This window comes from Salvia splendens, chromosome 1 (genome assembly GCF_004379255.2).
Source record: "Salvia splendens isolate huo1 chromosome 1, SspV2, whole genome shotgun sequence".
NCBI classification, from domain to species: domain Eukaryota; kingdom Viridiplantae; phylum Streptophyta; class Magnoliopsida; order Lamiales; family Lamiaceae; genus Salvia; species Salvia splendens.
In genome coordinates this window covers 45,133,159-45,157,272 of record NC_056032.1, presented here as the reverse complement: position 1 = coordinate 45,157,272, position 24,114 = coordinate 45,133,159, and the positions used below count along the sequence as shown (strand labels likewise).

Genomic DNA, 24,114 nt, shown 5'->3' with positions numbered 1-24,114 from the left:
CCCTGGAATAATACATTAATAACAAGAGATGCATATTAATGATCATATTTATAGTTCTTGTTTGGGTCGTTCAAAGTTATTTATATGATTTTAATGATGATCCCAAAATTAAATTTAAATTATAATTTAAATGAAGTGAATTAGTCCTTTTTTGGATGAATTGCTGAATAAGAAGCATTATATTATAATTACTAGGTTCTAGTATATGGTGACACCAAGATTAGAAGTTTAGTTTAAATTTGGTTATAATATAGAAATAGGCTGCGTGTTTAGTCTTTATATGTCACGGATTATACATGCTTCTTAACAAGTTAAACTTCTTTAATTGTTCACTAATTATTGTGTATAATTAATCATGATTTAAAATTACAATTAGATGTAGGACAACACAGCTCATTATTTATTGATACCAATAGATTCCGAAAATGAATAATTGGGTTACAGCTATATTTATTTTTATTAAGAAAGGTGAAATTTATCCTAACGACTTATGTCGGCTTCCACCAATTATTATTTCACATTTCATTGGATAATAATGCTAAAGAGGGACATCACAATTTCTTCATGTTCACTCTTGGAAAAGTGAAAAAAAATATCTATACTTTGGATATTTTTATGTAGAGGCCACACTCGATTTTATACTATACTTTTACTATTGATAATATTTTGTTGTAAATAAAAAGAGGAATCTTGCTTGTCATATCTAATATTGTAATGTTTTCTTTACTTTGTTTAGCTTATAATTTAAAAGAATTCTTGATTTTATTGTTGAGACTGACTAGTACTCCATTTATGTATTAAAAATAAATATTTTTGATGTTGTTCATCTTAATTTATACTAGTAAGTTTCCTTTCTAGTGAGACGGGACTATTTTTTGCTAAATAATACTACTAGTAATTCGATCATATTTTCACTCCATTTCACCTTGATAGTACTTCTTTTAAAAAATTTAAAATATATATTGTCCACTAGTAAGATTATTTTTCGTGGACTGAATAAGTATATAATTCTTTGCATCCCATTCGAAATAATCATATTCTTGAACGACAGAGATTTCCGATGGAGTTGTTGGATGTATTAAAGCAGACTAAAATAATCAGACATTTTAAAGAGACAAACTCTTTTACTATAATATCTTAGTTTTGATTGTTTATGTAAAAATGGAAAATTATGGAATATGAGCACATTTTATGTTTTTTAAAAAAATGATTACATTCTTGAGTTTGTTAAAATAGAAAAAAAAAGATAAGATATTTATAAAAAAAAACAAACTCTTTACTATATATGAAAATATAAGAAAAAAGTTTAAGTACATATATTCCAAGTGAAAAGCAATATAGCACAAAGTACAAACAAACCAACACATCTCCCTAAATCTCAGCCACCAATTTAGCATGTGATTCTATAGTTGGATGCAGCTGCCCTCCTCACCAAATCATTATGCCATAATAATTTAATTATGAAAAATTCAATAAATCAAATTAAATTGATAAAATATAATCCAGCTTTAAAACACAACAAACAAACATACAAATAAATGCTGGAATAAATGTAATTGTGGTGGCCTTCATTTATTTGTATCATCCATTACACTGAACTTATTAGGAAACAGAAATAAATAGAGGCATTGAATGATTTTTTCCCCAATGCCCTAAATTTATTAACTAGTTGTTTAAAAGAAGGAAATCCTACACATCAAAACAAACAAATAGTGATAATAATAATAATGAATTGAATAAACACTATATGATCATTTTATCAGAGGTACATTACTTATAAATATGTTGAAAGAAGAAAGGAAGAAGGAAAAAAAAAACCACGGGCTTAACGTGGGCCGTAGTCGAGATTCTCCCAAGCGAATGGAACGACACAGCCAACGTAAGGGTGCCCTCTCAGGAAGACGCAGACGCAGACGCACACAGCAGCAACGAGGAGCATTGAATGGATGTAAGGTTGTTGGAGCAATCCTTTCGAGCCTTTATATCGTTTGCTCTGTAGTCGATAGCCTACAACTGCACATCTGGAGCATCTCCCGTTCTTCACCTCAACTTCCAATGGCTTCCTCTCCTTTTCTATCTCCACACACACCTCCCCGTTTCTTGTTTCTGCAACCTTGCGCGCCACGAGGTCGTTGTATGAATGATTGTTCCTCATCAGGGCGTACGCATATGGAGATAATCCGTTCACATCCAACGCAGAATTCCAGCTCTGCAGCCCAATCTATATGAAAACATATGGAGAGAAATGTCAAGAAACCAATCTGCAGTTTTCGGTTTTTTACCATTGAGGGGAGAAAACGAAATGGTGCTACCTCCATAGGATCGCTTATTAGGGCATCGATCAAGTCTTCTGAGGAAGTTGCAGACGCAGCCAAATGCAAGGGTGTGAGACCGCCAGGTCCAGCTAAATTAGGTGCGAATATGTACTTCTCAGAAGCATCATCAGGGTCGATAACGGAGTAATGGACAAGCAAATCAACCATCCTTCGGCACCTCCTTCTCACTGCCCGGTTCAAGGGGTGGATTTCCCATAGCATTGCTATAGACTCCGTTACTAATCCTTTCCTGCCCATGTTTAGTTCTAGCAGGATGTCCAGGAGAGTTTTCACCAATGCACAAAAGTCGTGCTCGACAGCAAATATGAGGAGAAATTTGAACCGATTAAGCCTGTAATCTGGGACCACGAACAATGTAGAGTTTCTCTTTCTCTGGAACAGCCATCCGAGTTCATCCAAGAAATGCACAACTTCTTCCCTCGACCAGGACCTTCCTGTACTCTCAACGTGAGCATTGCCATTGATATGAGGCTCAAGGAGCCTCAACTCATCGCAGATGGTTTTATCAGCTATGATTACCGGGAAAGTGGTGCCTCGAAAACTATTTTCGACCTGTAAACATTCAGAACGTCAATGATCCACATGCAGTCCTTTCTCTTTTTTTTTAGGAACTGAAAGCTTTCAAAATTGCTATACCTCGATAAAGCAGCGACCAAGCATGTTACTTCTTGTTCCATCTATCTTAAAGTTACTCAAGTTGATTTCATCAAGTGCAGCATCTTGGGACGATGATGCTCTAACTTCTTCAATATTATATCCATCTGCATGTGTGCAGTGCACTCTGTGCATACACAACGAAAGTTGCATGATCAAATAAAACGAAGAATTAACAATTACAGCTCAACAGAATACCAATCACACATACTTGGTCCCTGGAGCTGTCAAACCTCTTCCCCTCAATACAAGAGAGGTCTCTTCCCCGGAAATAACAGCAACAGGAGACACTGATATCAGTTCAGGCATAGCAAAGCCTTTCCATGTTTTATAGAGACGGATCTTCCCTGAAGATGCAAAAGAAATTTATAATTATTCAAAGAAGCACAACGGAAAGGGAAAAATTGGCAACACCCTCAGTCCAGTAAATGACCTAAAACCTTCAGTTGCTGGACCGACTGACAAAGAAATACAAAAACAGCAAACTTACCATCTTTATGGGAAGCCATTTGTCTCTCAGTGCAAACCAAAAATCTTCCATTTCCCCAGAAGCTTACATCAACACCTTTTACTAAAGAGCCGACACAATAAAAAAGGTTTTCTTCTATCTGCAGAAGGGGCAGAAAGCTGGTCAACAAAAAGCCACACTACACTAGCCAAGTATATTCATAAAAATGCACTCACGTGATCCCAGGCATATAATGGCATTGATAAATATAATGAGAGGACTATGCAACCAGGCCTGATAAAGCTCTCCATTTCTGATGGACTGTTAGAAAGCCAATTGAATATCTGAAAGTAGAGGCATCACATGTCATTAGGTCTTGCCCATAGGCCATCATATTGTGAAAATGGCCGAATTAAAGCAGCATATACCAACCTGAGTCCGTAAGGAGCCAGGCAAATGACTAGGATCCTTGTCAAATAGTTTGAAAATGATTCGGCCAGTGCGATCCTAGTAGAGAGATGTAAAATCTGTTAAAATATGCTAGGTAAACTAGGAAGTTAAGGCATGACTAAAAGTTTGGTAAAAGATACCAAGATAATGGTACGTGAAGTACCTGAGCCTCAGAATTCAGGCTGGATGGTGAATGATCATTCCCGGAAGATGTATAACCAGCTTGGTATGGGGAACTTTGAATCGAAGCATTTTCAACAGGCTGAATTGAGCCACCAAAAAGACAAAGTGATGTACTGCACCCGTTGCTTACGGTTGATTTCGCGCGTGCAAGTTCATCTTCACTATTTGAAAAATGATTACTCCTCATTGTTTCTCTCGAAGTCTGCATTGGGAATAGATCACGCACAAGAGGTGGTGAAGATGTGGGTGATATATCTTGTGAAGGATTACTACTGTTGGATGAAGGATAGCTTGCATTTAACGGCAACTTCCTTGAACTATTATCTTCAGGTGAGGAACTAAACAACTGTAAATCCAGACTTGGTGATGTCTCTGGAACATGACAATCTACTTCCTCCATGGGTGAAGGATGGCAGCTTGTACTACTCCACTCACCTACAACAGAAGGAAACTCCGCAGCAGATCCTTTTTGTGTATCTAGACGTGCAGCATTGTGAACTTCGGGTGATTTTCTCTTTTCAAACTCACTTTTATCTTTGCTTGGCTGAGATTGAATTTCTAAGGCATCAGAAGGCATTCCAGGAGCACCTGAAAGACCAGCAAGTAAGTCCATGGTTGATGGGGAAGAAGCATTTGCACTCATTTGGTTCTGATTTCCAGAATGTGCATGATCAGATACACTTCCACTTGTAGTTTTCAAATGAGGCAGCTTGGCTGCTAAGATTTCTGGTAATGAATTTATTTTACTAAGAATTTGGACCAGCTGATTGTTATCAGGTATGGAGGAGAATTTAGTATTCCCGTCCTCTGGGTTCCCTGTGATTTACAGAAATCAGCAATTCGCAGCATATCTAATGTGTAGATGCGAGTACTTCAAAGGACAACACGAGCTACAATCATAATTTATAGCAAGAACAGGATACAGATTACATCTTAGTTGAAATCACCTAACAGCCAAAAAAACCTTTAGTAGCTAATATTATAGTACCTTGTGGACGAGTTAGTGCCGCCAGTAAATTGATGACATCCACCTCACAATTGATATCATTGGGGGCACCACTGGGAACTGGCGCCTGTGGAGTAGCTTCTTCAGGCTGAGTTTTCCTCCTCCTTCTATTATGTCCAGCAAGCCTGCGCCTACAGCTTCTTTTTCCATCATCAAATTCAGCAAGAGGGTGGAACCTGATAAAAACACATGTGCCATCATTTACTGAGACATCTCCAAGTGGAAACCTAGACTACATCCTCTGAGGCCAATAACCTTAGTAAAGTGAAGATAAAATGCAAAACCAATAAGACAATCCACAATGGTTAATGAAAATGATCAATATCACGAACCTACTGCACTGTTGGCAGAATCTTTGCATCTGTTTTCCCACTAAAGCTTTACCAGCTTTGCTGTGCACCTCACACACCTTGTGTCGCCGGTGATAGTCCTTGGCAGTAGAGAGATCTTCCTTGCAATCATCCACTTGACACATAGGACGGTTAGCAGTACCAGGTGATCCTGACCTTACTCTCTTGCTAGGCCTCGACACAGGTTGTGTCTCTTCCATTAAATTCATGCCACCATGGCTGCCATTGCTCACGGCTTGTTGTTCTCCACCTCCAAGCTTTAGTAGAAGATTTTCATCATCTTTTCCGATTTGACTATGCTCCGAGGGATTCAAAGCACTATTCTGAACTTCTTTGTTCCTTGCCAAGTCAAGTGGCACATGTGGCCCTCTTATCACTTGGTTTCCTTCACATGGCAATGGTCTAGCAATAAACCTTGAACTATCCCAATCCCAGGACTTCGAATTCCAATTATCAGGAGGGTTCTGAGTAACGTAGCCAGAAGGATAAAAAGGCACACTACGTTTCTTAACTATTGGATGTGGATTGCAAAATCTCTGCGCTCGTGCTTGGTGAATGGCAACTGGGGAAGCTACTTTTGCACCTGCCTCTTCCATTGGAACGAGATCACAACTTTATTAACTCCTGAAAAAAGAAAATACAACTTCATTATAAAAAATATCAATGTCGAGGAACTAAACACAATTTCAGAGGGAGCAAGAAGAAAGATAAGAATGTCCAGCTACCATATTTGTAACATTTGTAACAGAAGTTAGAAATATCCAGGCAAACTTGAATGTGTATACCACCTAACTCCCAACCAGCCAGTCATAAACTAGACCATTTTAACATGTCAAAAGTATAATAGGATAGATGTGTAACCGTTCCGATTAAAGAATAACATTCTCTTAGCGTTGCCCTATCAAATTTGTTACCTTTGCCCATACTACCCATATCTCCTCAATTTGCAGTAAGGAAGACAATAAATTGGAAACGAGAAGAAACTCAAGTCAAGTAATTGATGGCAAACTAGGGATTTTGACCCAAAAAGAAGAAGAAGAGATGATTCATACAGCGTCTTTGCGCCTAACAACAACATAGAATATTTGCTCAAAACTCGAAGGGATTATCAATCCCAGTATTACGCAAAAATTCTCGAAAACTCAACCTAATTCTAGCTCCAGCTAGTCGCCAAAGGAATTAAACGGAAACAACAAATTCAGTCCAATCAGAATCGAAAATATGAGGTCAACAAAAGGTTAAATCCGTACAATAATCACCAAAATTCTCGAAAACTCGACCTAATTCTAGCTCAGGCTAGTCGCCAAGGGAATTAAATTTAAACGGAAACAACAAATTCAGTGCAGTCCAATCAGAATCGAAGTCAACAAAAGGTGAAATCAGTACAGTAATCACCAATCACACACATACAAACGGAAGATGGAAGAAAAGACAGCACCTTTACGGATCAAAGCAATTCATCTCCAAATTACTCAGTTTTGATTCGACTATTCAACATCAGAGTCAAGATTTCTGACTCCACAGCTATAGTCAATCATCGCCGTCTTCGTCTCCGATGAGTCAACCGAGTGGATTTTTTTTCAAGGGGTTTTGCAGAAGAATTGGAGAGGAATTCAAAAGGACGGATTGAATCTTGAAAACTGAAGAAAGTGAGGTGAGATCTGCGAAGGAAAAGGAGGAGAAAGGAAGCAAAAATGAAAGGATTAAAGACTTCTCTCTCTATATTTTCTGCACAACTCTCTCTTTTACTTTTCTTCTTCGTACTTTCGTTTCATTTTGTTTGTTGCTTTCTTTGTTTCACATTTACCTTCACTTTGTTCTCTTATTTCCAAACGCCTTTTTTTAATTAGGGACGTTAAAAACAGTCCGAAAATGCGTGTGCTGACTCGCATTTAATTAGTCGGCACACGAATAGCCGAGTAGGACTGATCCGAAATCCGATAAGCTAGATTGATGGATTGGTCGTGGGTGCAACTATTATCTATTTTTGTAGTTTGTATTTTGTCGACCGATTTATATTTATATTTATATGTTTTACATTATTATTATTATTATTATTAGACAAAAGAATTGAAAATTTCAAATTCATTAAGAAGTATTAAGAATTCTAAAATGTGTTTATAAGAAGTATTAAGAATTCATTATAAGAAGTTGTTTAAAACTTATCTAAATGTGTTTATATTTTATTTAAAATTTATAAATTTAAATTATATTCTTATCATGTCAATATCAATCATAACATATTTATATCTTTAAATAAATTATTTGTTCTTTATTTATTTTATTTTAGTCAATATCTAACTATGTATTCTGAAATTCTCTCAATAAATATTTAGCAATCTATCTATAAATATAAATTCGAAGTTTTAGACATTAAATTTTATAATTTCTTATTAATTGATATACCCACATAAATTCGTAACAAAATGATTTAGCTCTATATTTTTTTCATATTTTTTGGAGTTGGTTATTGATGGAAAATGAAAGATAATAAAGTAGGCATCTCAAGTTTTTTTTATCTCATGTAAAAAAAACGATGAATAAGAAAGAGTACATAATACAGAGCAAAAGTCAAGCTAGTGAAATAAGAAAACAAAACCCTATTCAAGAACCTAAAACAAGAGAAAATGTCACATTAACTATAACTGTTTACTCTTTGTAATAGTCAATACATTTGAAATTAAACATAGACATGTCATTTTTTTCAACCAACAAATCGTTTAAAGTCTCCATTTTATCTTCTCGAAATAAAAACCCTAACTAATTTAATTATAATTATTTATGTACACAACACATGGAAGAGAATTAATTAAGTGTCTCATATAAATAAATTGGCAATTTTCACCTTTTCACACACGTTATTCTAAGTTATAATACTATGAATTTTGAGGTTTGAGGGCACGTGTGTTGGTGGACTGAATGAATTGTTAATGATAAATTAGCTTAATTGCGTAGTTGAATAAAGTAATGAAACGACTTACCATATTTAAATGAAATGGGCCAACTAAGATCTAATAGACAAATCATGAATGACTCTCTTCACTTGTTGCTTTCTTTGTGCTCTTCATCATCACTCACTTTCTTCTTCTCACCATATGACTAAAATATATACTATATCACTATAATATATATGCTCTTATTTTATCCATACATAATAGTTTCCTTTTAATAAAATACATCACTAGCTAGAAATGTTATGATAAGAGCATCCACAATAGCGGATATCCCGGCGGACATGCGACAGTGCAGTGAGATATCCTAGTGACGTGACATGAGGTGTTTTTGGGATGTCTTAGTGCTAGGCTATTGGGATATTCGTCCTACTGTGGATGCTCTAAGGAGAGTGAGAAGGCTAGCTTGTGATGTGATGTATGTACTCCCTCTGTCCTATTAGAAATGAAACATTTTCCTTTTTAGGTTGTCCCATTAAAAATGAAACGTTTCCTAAAATGGAAACATCTCTATCTCTACTTTTTCATCTCTCTTACTTTAACTCTCTCTTCATTAGCTTACAAAACAACACTACATAAAAACCCGTGCCGATTCCCAAATGTTGCTTATTTAATGGGACGGAGGGAGTATAAAACTTCAAGATTTCTACTATTATTTGAAAAAAGCTTTAATTCCAAAGTGGAATCTAGATGGAATTAATGTTGAGTGTGTCATCCATCAAAATGGCATTTTTTGCATGTGTTGTTGACTCACACAATCAAATACTAGTAGTGTTTACAAAATATACACACTACGTCCTTTTCAAATTTGATGTATTTTCTTTAACCAGTGAAAGATTCATGAATTGAAATCCTAATGTATAAAGATACAAATGTTTAATGATAGCAAGAATTTCTAGAAATATATGGAACATTTTATTTTCAAATAGAAGAACATTTTCAAAGGTCATCAACAAAAACAATTTGTCTAAGCCGTTTTGTCTTTTGTAAAATCACTTTTTTTTTCGTCCTAATTCCTCGAGGAACTGATTAGCTTCCAATTCACTTCTGACTGTCAAAATGTGCATCACCGACATCCTCTCTTTCAAAAAATTATGTCTTTTATTTTATATTTTTCTATTGAATATATTAATAATACTGCATAAAATCAATAAATTATTTGCTCCATAAAATCATCAGTATGAATAGAATAGAATAGAATAGAATAGAATAGAATAGAATAGAATAGAATAGAATAGAATAGAACAGAACAGAATAGAATAGAATAGAATATAGTAGTAGTAGTAATAATTTGAAAGGGGAGAAAGTGAAATTATGTTAGGCATGAAAAGACAATTGCCAATATGGGTATGGATGTGGATGAGCATAGTTATAGGGGGGCTTAACCTATATTCATATTTATTCATCGTACAACTATACGTACTATTTCATTATTTATGTATTGACTAATCAACCATCATATCATATCATATCATATCATATCATATCATGTGACAGCTCCTCAATTGCTTCTCTCTATTCATATATATATTCATATATATATCATATCATGTAATATATATCAACCATCGTACAACTCTATTCATATCATATCATGTAATATATATATATATAGAGGGTAGTGATCTATGGCAAACACCCCTTAACCAAATAACTAGAGAACAAATCATAGCCACAAGATCAAAAAATCAAGGGCTAGTATTAATTTTTGAATTTAAGGAGATATTAGTTCCATTAATCATAAATTTACTCTATAATAAAAATGCAGGGGTATTATGGTCAAAAGTACATATCATAATTTATAATAAAAATGTGGGGTGCTCGGTGGTGGAGCCGTGGGCGGTGGTGGTGTGCAGTTTCGTGGCGGCGGTGATGCTGATCGGGTGCAACAGGCTGGCGGAGAAGGTGAAGTTCGACAATCCGCTGGAGGCCGCGCAGCTGCACGGGGGTGCGGAACGTGGGGGGTGATATTCAGGCGATGTTAGCCACAGAGAAGTATGTGAACGAGGTGTACCCGGGGAAGCCGTGGCGGCCATACGAGCTGTTCATGGGAGGCGGGGGGCGCCTGCTGGCGGCGCATGTGATCCAGATTCTGGTGGTGGTCAAGGCAATGCACTACTAATTTGGCGGAGTTCAAGCTGATTGCGAACAGGCTGTCGGAGACGGAGGTGGCGACGGTGGCGTCGGTGGTGGAGTAAATTTGGCAACAGTGCGAGCAGCGTGGCGGCGATCCGTTGAAGCATCAAAATCAACAACTTACTGACGCTTACTTTTCCGAGGATGATTGTGATGTTGATGATGATTCCTCATCCCTCATAGATCAACGTGGCGGCAATCCGTTGCTTCTAACGGAGGAGTTAACTGAAACTGTGGAGGAGGAAGAGGAAGATGAAGAGCTTGAGTTTGTGTTTGAATATGTAATGATGAAGAAGAAGGAGAGAACCACTCTAGCAGATTTGTTCGTTGCAGATTGCGATGATGAGGATGAACGCTAGGAGTCTTGTCCATCGAATAAAGTATTTGGTGTACAAAGTGTTTGCGTGCATAGATGGAGGATATATTGGGAGATGGCTGATATTGCACTTTATGTGTTTTTTACACTGTAATTAGGTGCTCACATGCAAAGCCATATTTCGCAATCATATACATTGTATAACTAGGCTACCCCAAAGTTCAACAAAAATAGTCCACAAAAATTAATGATATACAGTAAGAGTGATTAGTTTTGTGAACAAGAGTGAAGTAAAATCATAATAAGAGTGATGTATTTTGTAAACAAGAGTGAAGTAAAATCGGAATAAGAGTTATGTGTTTTGTGAACAAGAGTGGAGTAAAATAGAAATAAGAGTGATGTGTTTTGTGAACAAGAGTGAAGTAAACTCAGAATAAGAGTGATGTGTTTTGTGAACAAGAGTGAAGTAAAATCATAATAAGAGTGATGTGTTTTGTTACAACAGGAAAGTAAAATCAGAATAAGAGTGATGTGTTTTGTTAACAAGAGTGAAGTAAAATCAGAATAAGAGTGATGTGTTTTGTTTACAAGAGTGAAGTAAAATCAGAATATTTTAGTTCACTCTTGTTTACAAAACACATCACTCTTAGCATGATTTTACTCCACTCTTGTTTACAAAACACATCACTCTTAGCATGATTTTACTTCACTCTTGTTTACAAAACACATCACTCTTAGGCATGATTTTACTTCACTCTTGTTTACAAAATACATCACTCTTAGGCATGATTTTACTTACAAAACACATCACTCTTGGCATGATTTTACTTCACTCTTGTTTACAAAACACATCACTCTTAGGCATGATTTTACTTCACTCTTGTTTACAAAACACATCACTCTTGGCATGATTTTACTTCACTGTTATTTACAAAACACACCACTCTTATTATGATTTTACTTCACTATTGTTTAAAAAAAACATCACTATAACAAAATATTTTATTTGGGAGCTATATTAAGCTAATAAAATATCAAATCCGAATAACGCTTATTCAAATCAACCTTAATTGACATGCTCCCATAAAATTACACAATCACGAGCATAGTGAGATCAATCTATAAATAGGTATAGAAAAATAGGTATAGAAAAAATATTTTAACGACCACAAAAAGTGGGGCCAATTTGCAATTATTAAAAGAGAAGAAAAAATGTTGAAACTGTCGTTGCTAAGGGAGAAGAAACCCAAGGCGAATCTCCTGTGATTTTTGAAGTTGGCTATGCTGTTGTTGAAGCAGATCAGAAATCCTCCGCGTTTCCTCACCACACCAAAACCTCCTTCATTCAATCCTCTCTCTCTCTATTGCACACGACGACATGAGCATGATGAAGAAAAAGCCTCACAGAGATGAGCTGATCGGCCTTCAGATTCTACACGGCCTCGTATTCCGCCACCACAACATGATGAATCTGCTCCAATTAATAGCGTTTGAGCTCGGCGGCGGAGGCTGGGAAGAGGAGAAAGAAAGGGGAGAGGAAAATGAGTGTGAATAGAAGCCTCATTTTTTAAATTGGGGTTGGAAATGGGAAAGAGACGGTTGGAGTTGAATTTTTAGTTTCCAAAAATGTCCTTGTTAATTACTTTTTATTTAAAACATGTAAAAATAGCTAAGCCATAGGATTAATTTGGAGTATTAAGATGTGTGGTTGAGATTTGTTCTCTGGTTATACACTTAAGATTAGTTATATCTTGATCACTATCCTATATATATATATATATATATATATATATGTCCACGATCAATTGAGATTTTTTAGGCTAATTGAGAAATGAGATGCAACATCAGCCACTCATTTTTATTAAATGAGTGGTCCAGATTTTGCCACAAAAAAATATTTTTAGATTAATTTATTATGAAAGGGTATAATGGTAAATTTAGTTGAAAACAAATGAAAACTAACTTCTCCCCTCCCATTCTTCTTCCCTTACGCCTCCACCTTCTGCTCATCTCCTCCCCCACTCTTTTCCGACCCTTCACGCTGATGCTCCGCCTCAAATCACGGCAGCGCTCCTCCTCACCCCGTCACCAGCTCCTTCCTCGCCTGAGACGCCGCTGGAGGTGGAATCCCTAGCTCGTCGTCCGACGCCTCGAGCAGATAGCCTAGATCCGGCCGCGATTCGCCGGAATCCGACACCAATTCGACGATTCCTTCCTCAACCTCTCCGGATTCGCCGCAATCCGACGCCGATTCGACGATTCTTTCCTCAGCCGCTCCGGATCCGTGACTGGAAGTGGGAGATGTAGTGATTTCCTCCTCGAAACTCTTCATGAACGAGTCGAGGTCGTGGATGGAAGTGCAGAGATCGGAATCCTCGTCGATTCCGTCCAACAGATCCTCCCTCAGCCGCTCCACCTCCGGCGAGTCAATCTCTTCCGACTCCGTCTCCGTTTCTGTTATGGAATTATCAATTAAGCTATTGCATAGTTGTATACTATGATGCTTAGAGAAGATTAAGTCAAATAGTTGTTATTTTTTAATTACAATAATTGTTTTTGAGTTGTTGACAATATATACAAGCTTTTGACAAGCTGTTGACATTTGATATACAAACTGATACATTTTACTATAAGTTGTTGACATTTGATATATAAGCCGGTGACACTATGACAACTATGGTGCATATCGTGTCAACGGCACATACATGTCATGTCAACTACGGTACATATCGTGTCAACTACACATACAAGCCATGTCAACTGTGTTACAAGCTATGTCAATTACACGTACAACCATGTCAACTGTACATAGAAACCATGTCAACAACAATTATAAGTCATGTCAACTAGACATACAAGCCATGTCAACAATCCGACACATTAAAACACGAAATGACACTTATACCCCCGTGTTGACATAATGTGATAGCTGTTGTCATTTAGTTAATCTTGTGGATTAGTGGCTGATATTGCATCTCATTTATCAATTTAGCTAAATAATCTCAACCTAACAGGACCCTATATATATATATATATATATATATATATATAACTAGCAGTAGACCCCCACCTATGTCATCATTATTTTATTTATGATCCGTACTTGTAAATTTAGTTATACTCCTTCAATTTATGACTATATAAGAGTGGCGAAATGAAAGTGCATTTGCAATTATTATTCACAATAAAAGCAACCTAACATAATGAATTCAATGATTATACTTTATCGGAAGCCCATCATGAATATTGGAAAGCCCAACACAATAAACCCATCAGGCCAAGCCCACTTCTGCTGAAATTAAAAAAAAAAAGTTAAGTACCAATTGGATTCTAGTTTTTGTATAATCACATACCATAATTTTGAAGTTGGTAATGGGTCTCCATATTTCAATTTGGTGGTAAATTAAATTTTGTAAAGAGTATTGTATATTTGTATTTAGTATAAATATTAGGAAATATAAGGTCATGTTTGTTGTTTGTATAAAACTAGTTGTTTTAGTGAGAGTAGAATATAAGAATTTAATAGAATAAGGAACTAAGATGCTAAAATAAACATACTTATAATTAATTAATGGACATAGTAATTGAATCCAAGATGAATCCAATATCCATATTAGGGGTGGGTAAGTATGGTATACCTTACCGAAACCATCATACCGTATACCTTACCGAAAATTCGATATGAGAAAAAATCATACATTTACCTTACCAAAATTTTCGGTATACCGAACTTCGGTATACCTTATTTTCGGTATGACAAATTTCAATATCGATACCATACCTTATTTTCAGTATGTCATATCTAAATTCGGTATACCGTACTTTTGCGGTATACCAGAGTTTTACGGTATATCGAACTACAATACGACATACCAAAATATCATTATTTTGTAAATAATTCTAAATACAAACACAAATGAAAATAAAATTTCAAAAATACTTAGAAAACATGAAATTTAATCAAACTCAAACATATTCAATAAAAAAACTGCAACAATTAAACTTCACGCAATCACATAATGAGACAAGATTTGATTTCTACATGTAAATATTTATTTGTTTGGTAAAAGTATGAATTTACTTGATATAATTAGGCATATATTGATATCGGTATATACCGAAAATTATGGTATATACCATATTTCCGGTATATACCTAAAATTACTATATATACCGTATTTTCGGTATACCCCGGTATACCTCGGTATATGAAAATTCATACCGTTACCGTACCGAAATAAATCGGTAAGGTATGATACCTTACCGAAAATTGCGGTATACCGAAAATCCGGTATTTTCGGTATTTTTTCGATACGGTAAGGGCGGTATTTTAATATTTCGGTATTTTTCCCAGCCCTAATCCATATATAAGTGTGTGTAGAAATATATTTTATCCTAGTCAACGTCTGCGAAAGTGAGAACTAAAATTTAAGAGTGTGTTTGGTAGGAATGATTAGGTCATGGGCAGATCTATATGAAAGGATAAAAAATAGCGATACACCATAAAGAATAATTATTGATCACACATTGATGGAATTCAATTTCACTACATTAATTTGCTTTACAACTCACACTAAGGAAAAACAAGGTCGACAAACAACCCAAAAAACCCCACTTCAACTATGAATCTTTGCTTTAAAACATGAAAATGTTGAAAAGGCTGCAGATTTTTTCTTGATTGGCTTCCACTTTAAATCGAATAAGAACCCTCCTCAAAGATTTGGATTCTCTTCCATCCTTAGTTAATTCCAAAGAAATGAAAATAAACAATTTTTATTGGTTGATTACAATTAACTTCCTTGAGCATAAAAATAAATATTGACTTTGGAGAAGATGTGTCTCCTTTTGTTTCTTGCATGTATAACCCTACTTCTCTTGTATGAGTAAAGATTATTTTTATCTAATGTAACAGAATCAAACATAGGCATCTTATGACCCCATTGCTTTTGACAAAATTTCCCAACCAAGCGATATTTAAGGAAAGTCATGTCCAATCCTAAATCATGACAAATCTTTGGCATTGCTTGAAAAAACAACTTAAAAAGGATCAATAATGATTCTCATCTATTTTCATGATGACTTATACCTCCAATCTATTTAATAAAGAAGAAACATTTTACCAACTGAGTTACGTTTCATCGTAAAAAATCATAAATTTTGATCAAATTTTAGTCAATCCCACTACTTTCAAAAATATACTCTACATATCACAACTTTTGATGTATAGTAGTGATATGTCTTTAACATTTTTTAATGTCTTTTAAATTGCATGTCCCTGATTTGAATAAATTGTCAAAGTTATAATATAGGAGTAATTGACTACTATTTTCTAAAATTGCTAAATTTACCAGAAGTTGGTCAAACTAGATGTTTTTTTTGGCAATTTATCCCAGATTTTTAAAATTATTATAAGATCAATATAAATGATGAGAAGTGGCAAAGAATTATTCTTAACTTTGACTTAATTTAGCTATATAGTACTATAAATATTTCAATTTTGATTTATGCACAATCTAGGTCTTATCTTGAGAGATACTACTATTAAACATTGATTGAATTTGTAGACATCAAGTTTATTGTAAATTGTTAATAGTTTTATAAAGCATATTTGAAACATTTGGATTTTCAAATAATCCTGTTTGATAAAGCAACCACTTTGATTAATTTTGGCAGCATAAATAATATTCCTCCACTTCCATATCCAAACACAACACACAATGAGAAGGCACACTTCCCTCAAGTCTCAAACTTCTCTCCGCCCCATGAAACGCTCCTCCTCCTCCCCTGCCACGGCGGCGGTCGAGTTCCCGACGTCGCCGCAGTCGGCCTCGGGAGACGGGATGCTGCATTACGCCCACTCCGAGCACCCGTTGCTCCAAGTCACTCTCCCGGAGCTCTTCACGTGCAGCGGCTGCAAGGACTACGGCGCAGGCCGGAGGTTTGCGTGCGCGCAGTGCGACTTCCAGCTGCACGACTTCTGCGCCGCCTCCCCTCCCGTCTTGAACAGCCACCCGTTCCACGGCCAGCACCAGCTCGTTTTCCACGCCAAACCAAAAACGGGTATGTAAACTGAAATCCCGGCTCTCCAACTATTTACGTGTGTTGGCCAAGCGCTAGAGTGATTGACGCTCGGACCAAAGGTCATAAGTTCGAGTCCACCGTGGCACGGCCTTTAAAATTTATGTTTATTTGCCCATAAAAAAAACGCGCGAGCATAACCTTTTAATCGCAAGCTCGTGTGACATGATGCAGCAAAAGGCGGGATTTCGTGGCCGAGGTGCGACGTCTGCGGAAAGTCGAGCAAAGGGTTCGCCTTCCGATGCAGAGCCTGCAGCTTCCAGATGCACCCGTGCTGCGCCATGCTGACGACGGAGGTTCGGTTCCCGGCTCACCCGCACCCGCTGAGGCTGCTGCCGGCGGTGAGCACGACGAGCGCCGGCAACGGGGCGGCCGCGGCGTGCGGGGAGTGCAACAAGAAGAGATCGGGAAGGGTGTATCGGTGCACCGTGTGCGAATACCATCTCCACGCGGTGTGCGCCAAGGTTTTCATCAACGGCCTCCAAGCCAACGGCATACCTACGCCCGAGAAGCCTAGCCCCCTCGGAACTGCAGCCCGTCTCGCGGGCCAGGTGGTCATAGAGTTCATCGGAGGCCTCATCGAGGGGCTCGGAGAAGGCGTGGGAGAAGCCCTGGTTCAGAACATGGTAAGAGGAAGGTGTGTTAGCAGAAGAAGGATACAACAACCATGACTCACTTTATTATTCCTCAATTCTTTGCCTAATGCAACAAATGTATGTATAATTATGCAATCTCTTCATTGCTGTAATAATGAAAACAGTTTGTATATATCCTCTTCAAAAACACACACACAGAAAGCAGATGGATTCATACAAAGATTCAACTCAGTTAAATGTGACTAATGAAGAAAAATATGTATACAGTATATAAATCTCTTCAACTAGTATTATATAGTAACACCTAGTTCTTACAGTGAGACAATCCGAGTGAGAGTTTCGTTAGCCTCGTTGTTAGCACGGTTAGTTCGGATGAACCTCCACGAAAACTAGCTCAAGTTGATGAGCTTCAGCAAAAGCATAGACCATTCCTTCACCTTATCTTGCTCTGCTCGTTGAAGTATATCAGACGACAAAGGGATCCATATTACTCGAAGGCTTTACTCTAGGAAACCTAACCACTGCGCCACGGCCTTCCACTCTCGGATCTCAGAAAATTCATTTAAACAGGTTAGGAGAAATCACGCTTTCGTCTTGGTCATCATCCCATGAGTGATTCATCAACCGGTGTCAATGTTAATACTTAAACTGTGCCGTATTGCAGGTTTTCCCATGAAAACGGGGAAACGCGGCCAACAAAGGGGTGTCCTCGTAAGAACAAACACACACAAACACACACAGCAGCAACGACTACCATTGAGTGTATGTATGGACGCTGCAGCAATCCACTGGAACGAGGAATCCTCGTTCTGTACGCATACTTACACTTGGAACAAGATTGTTCACCTCGACTGAGGTGGGATTTTGTCGTTCGTTCCTTATTTATCTCAACCTGGAAGGGCTTCAGGTTATCCTCGATTGTTACAGAGACTTGACCGTTGCTCTTATCTGCAAGCTTCTGAGCAACAAGTGCGTTGTACGAATGATTATTCCTCATCGTAGCATATGCATAAGGAGAAAGCCCATTTGCATCAAGAACAGAATTCCAACTATGCAGCCCAACCTACAAAGTTTGGCAGCAACAGATTTTGTAAGATTTGTCGGTTTAAATATACGGGACATTCGGGGAAAAAGAAAAAAGTACCTCATGTGGATCGCTTGTCAGTAGATCAACAATGTCATCGGATGACGATGCTGAAGCAGCTAAATGTAAAGGTGTGAGACCACCGGGCCAAGCCATGTTCGGATAGAAAATGAACCTCTTAGATGTTCCACTGGAATCTACGATGGAGTAATGAATAAGAAAATCAACCATGCTCGCACACCTCCTTTTGACAGCCCGGTTCAGGAGGTGAATTTCTGATAACAACTCCAGAGACTCCTCTTCTAGTCCGTTTCTACCGGAGTTAAGTTCTAGCAGAATGTCGAGAAGGGATTTGACTAATGCACAAAAGTCACGCTCGACAGAGAATACAAGAAGAAACTTGAACCGATTGAGCCTATAATCAGGGTGCTCAAACAAGCACGAGTTATATTTTCTTCCAAACAACCACCCGAGTTCATCCAGAAAATGCAGCGATTCTTCCCTGCCATTGCATACGTCAGAAGTTCCATTTATCTCAGGCTCCAGGAGTCTCAATTCTTGGCAAACAGTGCTATCTGCTATGATAATCGGAAAACTTGCTCCTCGGAGACTATTTTCAACCTGTGAAAAGGGGAGACATAAATGATGCTCGTCTAAAATCTCGATGTTGACAGCTAGATTAATTTTTACCTCAATGAAACAGCGGCCTAGTATGCTAGATGCTGCACCATTGACCTTAAAATCGTCCAAGATAATTTCATCGTATGGAGTCTTATGGCACAATGATGAATGAACTTCCCTTACATTATATCCAACTGCATGCGTGCAGTGTATCCTGCGTGATTACAACGTTTCCAGTCAAAATCATTATGAAAGATTCGATCTTGTTTTAATGTCAAGCGGTTACCTAGTGCCCGGAGCCTTCAAACTTCTTCCCCTCAATATAAGAGTGGTCGGTTGTCCACCAACAACTGCTACGGGAGAGACTGAGATGAGTTCCGGTTTACTCCAAGCCTTCAATGATTTCCATAGACGAATCTTCCCTGTAGATCAATAACACAGAAGGAAGATATAAGGAAAATTTCGAAAAGTGTGTAAGCAAAAGCAACTAAGCATAGAATTCAACAGGGATCAATCTCAAACTACTTAAAAGACAAAAACATGGATGAGATATCAGTTAACAAACCGGATTATAAACGAATCAGCAAAAGCTACCTTCTTTATGTGAAACCATTTGTCTGTCTGTATGAACCAAAAACCTCCCATTCCCCCAAAATTCAATATCTTTGACTAAGGACTTCACATAGTTAAGAAGGTCTTCTTCTAGCTGCAAAGACGTTAAAGGCAAAAAAGAAGGTTAATCAAAGTCAATAGTAGCAAAAGTTTAAAACAATCATAGAAATAACTCACTTGATCCCAGGAAAATGATGGCATCGATAAATACAGGGATAGAACAACACAGCCAGGCCTGATGTAACTTTCCATTTCTGATGGACTGTTAGAGAGCCAATTGTGTATCTGGAAATGAGACATGATGAAGTTTTTAGATATTATACGGGGAAGTAAAATTGCAGAGAAAGAAAATCCAAAGTATTGGCACTGACCTGAGACCGTAATGATCCAGGCATATGGCTTGGATCTTTGTCAAATAATTTGAAAATTATTCTACCGGTACGATCCTAGGAGAAAAACAAGCCAAGTTCAACCCAAATTATCGAACGAAATAAGGATACCGAATAATAAAATGCAAGAACATATAATAAACGTAGAGGTACAGCAGCATCAGAATTCTGGCTGGATGGTGAATGATCAGAAACAGAAGAAGATGTATATCCAGCTCTGTATGGAGACGTATGAACTGGAACATCTGGAGTACCACTGATCGACGCTCCAAAAAGCTGAAGAGATGTACTGCATCCGTTGATCGTGGTTGCTTCCACGCACGCAATTTCACCTTCACTATTTGACAGATGGTCATTCTTATCCGTGTCTCTTGAAGTCTGCATTGGGAATAGATCATGTACAACAGGCGGTGTAGATAGAGGCGATCTCTCCTCTGAAGGACAACTCCTGCCGGATGAAAGAAAATTCCAGTCTGATGGTGATTTTGTTGGCCTATAATCTTCAGGTGAGGGCCTAAACAGTCTAAGAGGAAGGCTTGGCGAGGTTTCCTGAACGTCCATTGTTGATCCACCAGGCTTTTCGAGACATGGTGACTTGCTTTTTTCAGAGTCACTTCCTTCCCTGCTCGGTTGAGATTGAGTTTCAGAAGATGGTACACTTGTAGTTGCTGAAAGAGCAGCAAGCAAGTTCTTGGTTGATGCGGAAGAAGCATTCCCATTTATCCGGTTCTGATTTTCCGTTGACATATGATTTGAGTTACCTCCATTCAACTTAGCTTCCAAGTTCGCTGCTAATTGCAACGAATTTATTTTAGTCAGCATCTGCATGAGATGATCTTTGTTGGTCATTAATGGGAATTTATCGTTTCTGTCCACAATGTTCCCTATGGTCACCGAAAACAACAAAGCAGAATTTAGAGGTGTATACAAGTGAATAAAAGTGCAATAACTCTTAAGCTAAATATTGCAAATAATTTTTTTAACATGCATAGTCTGTACCCTTTTAGAATTCCCGAGTTGCAAATTGCTTTACTCGCCCTATTAATATTCGGATAATGCACCAAAGGCCGCCACATGAGCTATTCACCGTGTTTTAACGAGTAAATGATTAAGCCACGAATCTGCCAACATTATACCTTGTGCACTAGTTAGCACTGCCAGTAAATTGAGAATATCATTATCACCGGCATTGCTATCACCGATACTAGGAGCTAACAACTGTTGAGAAGTATCTTCTGGTTGAGTCTTCCTCCTCCTCCTGTTATGTCCAGCGAGCCTATGCCTACAACTTCTCTTTCCCTCGTCAAATTCTGAAAGAGGGTGAAACCTGGAAACATGGAACCATATCATGCTAAAACATTGAGTCTAAATGCACAACTCATCTTGATGTATTACAAATTTTATATGTGGTTAACATTTTCAACACTTGACTATAGCTTAACATAATGCAATGCATATCGTTATTGATTGTAGTTTCGCGTATACTAACCTGCTGCATTGCTGGCAGAACCTTTGCATCTGTTTCCCCACTAAGGCCTTACCAGCTTTGCTGTGAACCTCACACACCTTATGCCGGCGGTGATAGTCCTTAGCAGTAGACAGATCTTCTCTGCAATCATCCACTTGACACATGGGATAGTTAGCACCACCGGGCGATCCTGATCTTACTCTTTTGTTGGGCCTCGATACAGGTTGTGGCTCCACCAAATTGATACCACTACTACGAGTTCCATTCCCACCAGCAACTGTAGAATACGGAGCACTACTCATCACTTGTTTTCCGACTGGCTGAATCTCTCCGCTACTCCCCACTTGGCCGCCATTACGTTGCAATGGTTTGGCGACAAACCTCGCACTGTCCCAGCTCCAGGAATTCTGGTTCCAACTCTCCACGGTGTTCTGTGGTAGAAAGCTCGATGAGTCAAAGGGCAGGGCGCGTTTCTTAGCCATCGGATACGGATGACGAAATCTCGCAGTCAGATGCTGGTGGAAAACTGCCGGAGAAGCTACACAGGCACCTACCTCTTCCATCTATCAAAGATCAAAGCTTTGCACAACCCCAGAAACTACAGAAACACCTGCAATGAGTGTTGGGAAACACAAATACAAGTGTTCTTTAAATTTTTTTTGGTGGTTTTCTTCAAAACTGGCATGATTTTGTTCCATGAATTACAAACTAGTACAATTGAACAATACAGCAACCATAAACTTAAAAGAAACAGATAAAAATTCAATCTTTAAGAAACTAAACCATCATTTTATGCCTAAACCTCAATCAATTTTCTTGCTAAAGCCAAATCCCTTCAAAGTAACAAAACAACACTCTACCAAGTCTCATTACAAACTACAATTGAGCAATACAACCACCATAAACTTAAAAGAAACAGGGAAAAATTCAAACTTTAAGGAACTAAACCAACATTTTCTTCCTAAACCTCAATCAAATTTCTTGCTAAAGTGAAAAACCCTTCAAAGTAACAAAACAATAGTCTCCCAACTTCCAAATCTCACTAAAACACAAACCATTAGGTCAAAGACTATGAACTACCCACCAAAGTTCTTTCAAATTAATAAACCCCAAATAAATAAGGAAAAAAATACCTTTATGGGGCAGCTGAGTTCATCTGCAAAAGGGTGATAAAAATTTGATTCCTTTTCCCCCTTTCACATTCACAGCCTTCAAACTGATTTCTTCTTCCCAAGAATTCCAAATTTCAGTTGAGCTTCACATGATCCAGTTGAGTAATTTGGGAATTACACCGAGGAGAGATCCGCTGCACAAGGATAGTGAAACAGGGAGAAGATACAAAGGATGTGAAATGAAAAACAAAATGAAAGGACACAAAAACTCTGTATATTTCATGTACAACTATCTTTTACTTTTATGTCTCTTTCCCGTTTCCCGGAAGGGATCAGCTAAGGCATAAGCTAATCCACCATATAATACACTAATCAAAAATAAACATGTGGAATTTATTTATAAAATTAAATAAAAGACTACCTTCATATCTTCACTCATTAGTCATTACTCTCTCCCTCCCTACACTGCAACTCCTTTGTCTTTAAGAGAAAGAAACACCGATTTCCCTCTCTTATCTCTCTGTTCGCACACAGACGCGCATGTGTTTGTGAGTGATTACTGCTGAAGCTTGGCATTCTAAGTTAGGAAATTCAAAATTATAGCAATCTCATTCACTTTACAGATACCCCTCTCACCAATCCCCCTCATCCGCCGTATCCTACCACCAATTTCACCCCCAATCAGTTCTCCGCCGCCGCTCAACACTCCCAGCCCCAATGCCTGGACAATTCCTCCTTCATCTCGCAGCGCTCCTACGGATTCTCCTCCGCAGAGGAAGCCGCAGCCGAACGCCGCCGCCGCAAGCGCAGGCTCCGGATCGAGCCGCCTCTCTACGCCCTCCGCCTCAATCCTCAATCCCCTCCTCCCTCCGCCGCCGACGCCGCCGACAGAGCCCGCCTCCCCGATTCGACCTCAGCTCTCGTCGGCCCCCGCCTCAACCTCCACAACCGCGTCCAGTCTCTCATCCGCGTGTTTCTTCCTCTTAAAGAAAAAGGAGTTGCAGTGTAGGAGTAATGACTAAATAAATTCCACATGTTTATTTTTTATTAGTGTATTATATGGTGGATTAGCTTATGCCTCAGCTGATCCCTTCCGTCTCTTTCCCATTCCTTTTTCCTTCCAAGCCAACTAACTTTTTTTCTCTCTCATTCACGCATTTTTATCTATTCCCTCTCTTTTTCTGGTTCGCTCCAATTCTTGTTATTTTCGAGGGATATTGCTTTGAGAAATCACATTAATTTCTTTAATCTTTAAAGTCTTTGAGTTGAATTTTGAATTATTTTACTTTTGAAGAATATTTATTGGTTAAGTTAACTCATTAAA

At 38.0% G+C, this 24,114-nt stretch overlaps 3 protein-coding genes across 5 annotated transcripts; 1 reads left to right on the top strand and 2 right to left on the bottom strand.

Annotated features, from left to right (window-relative positions):
• Nucleotides 1-1,710: 1,710 nt before the first annotated feature.
• On the bottom strand, nt 1,711-7,227 carry LOC121755322 (squamosa promoter-binding-like protein 14). Of its 2 annotated transcripts, none has more exons than XM_042150647.1 (11): nt 6,866-7,227; nt 5,410-6,051; nt 5,060-5,253; nt 4,052-4,659; nt 3,871-3,945; nt 3,675-3,782; nt 3,481-3,598; nt 3,202-3,337; nt 2,973-3,117; nt 2,313-2,888; nt 1,711-2,221 (listed from the first exon to the last, which is right to left on the bottom strand). In XM_042150647.1, exons 2-11 carry the CDS (start codon nt 6,021-6,023, stop codon nt 1,826-1,828), a joined length of 2,970 nt encoding a protein of 989 aa, XP_042006581.1. In that variant the 5' UTR covers nt 6,024-6,051; nt 6,866-7,227; the 3' UTR covers nt 1,711-1,825. The 2 variants fall into 2 exon arrangements, with proteins under 2 accessions (XP_042006581.1, XP_042006574.1); XM_042150640.1 differs by having other exon boundaries at nt 4,052-4,887; nt 6,866-7,226.
• Nucleotides 7,228-16,400: 9,173 nt separating this feature from the next.
• On the top strand, nt 16,401-17,676 carry LOC121755312. Its single transcript, XM_042150627.1, has 2 exons — nt 16,401-16,890; nt 17,083-17,676. Exons 1-2 carry the CDS (start codon nt 16,548-16,550, stop codon nt 17,577-17,579), a joined length of 840 nt encoding a protein of 279 aa, XP_042006561.1. The 5' UTR covers nt 16,401-16,547; the 3' UTR covers nt 17,580-17,676.
• LOC121755300 (squamosa promoter-binding-like protein 14) lies at nt 17,378-23,993 on the bottom strand. 2 transcript variants are annotated; one of them, XR_006040686.1, is made up of 13 exons: nt 23,212-23,993; nt 22,812-22,984; nt 21,700-22,288; nt 21,347-21,537; nt 20,364-21,094; nt 20,193-20,267; nt 19,999-20,106; nt 19,804-19,915; nt 19,496-19,631; nt 19,279-19,423; nt 18,649-19,209; nt 17,820-18,567; nt 17,378-17,519 (listed from the first exon to the last, which is right to left on the bottom strand). XR_006040686.1 is itself a non-coding variant. In XM_042150613.1 (12 exons), exons 3-12 carry the CDS (start codon nt 22,239-22,241, stop codon nt 18,148-18,150), a joined length of 3,021 nt encoding a protein of 1,006 aa, XP_042006547.1. In that variant the 5' UTR covers nt 22,242-22,288; nt 22,812-22,984; nt 23,212-23,993; the 3' UTR covers nt 17,657-18,147. The 2 variants fall into 2 exon arrangements, 1 of the variants encoding a protein (XP_042006547.1); XM_042150613.1 differs by lacking the exon at nt 17,378-17,519 and having other exon boundaries at nt 17,657-18,567.
• Nucleotides 23,994-24,114: the final 121 nt, after the last annotated feature.

What these genes read in the sequence shown, in the direction of transcription:
- LOC121755322 (XM_042150640.1), bottom strand. Translation starts at nt 6,023, where the DNA reads ATGGAAGAGGCAGGTGCAAAAGTAGCTTCCCCAGTTGCCATTCACCAA. An exon ending in AATGGCTTCCCATAAAGATG is followed by an intron (nt 3,338 to 3,480) that starts GTAAGTTTGCTG and finishes TTGCATCTTCAG; the next exon opens with GGAAGATCCGTCTCTATAAA. An exon ending in TAATAAGCGATCCTATGGAG is followed by an intron (nt 2,222 to 2,312) that starts GTAGCACCATTT and finishes GTTTTCATATAG; the next exon opens with ATTGGGCTGCAGAGCTGGAA.
- LOC121755300 (XM_042150613.1), bottom strand. Translation starts at nt 22,241, where the DNA reads ATGGAAGAGGTAGGTGCCTGTGTAGCTTCTCCGGCAGTTTTCCACCAG. An exon ending in GCCAGAATTCTGATGCTGCT is followed by an intron (nt 20,268 to 20,363) that starts GTACCTCTACGT and finishes TTTTTCTCCTAG; the next exon opens with GATCGTACCGGTAGAATAAT. An exon ending in CATCATTTTCCTGGGATCAA is followed by an intron (nt 19,916 to 19,998) that starts GTGAGTTATTTC and finishes ACGTCTTTGCAG; the next exon opens with CTAGAAGAAGACCTTCTTAA.
- LOC121755312 (XM_042150627.1), top strand. Translation starts at nt 16,548, where the DNA reads ATGAGAAGGCACACTTCCCTCAAGTCTCAAACTTCTCTCCGCCCCATG. An exon ending in CCACGCCAAACCAAAAACGG is followed by an intron (nt 16,891 to 17,082) that starts GTATGTAAACTG and finishes GACATGATGCAG; the next exon opens with CAAAAGGCGGGATTTCGTGG.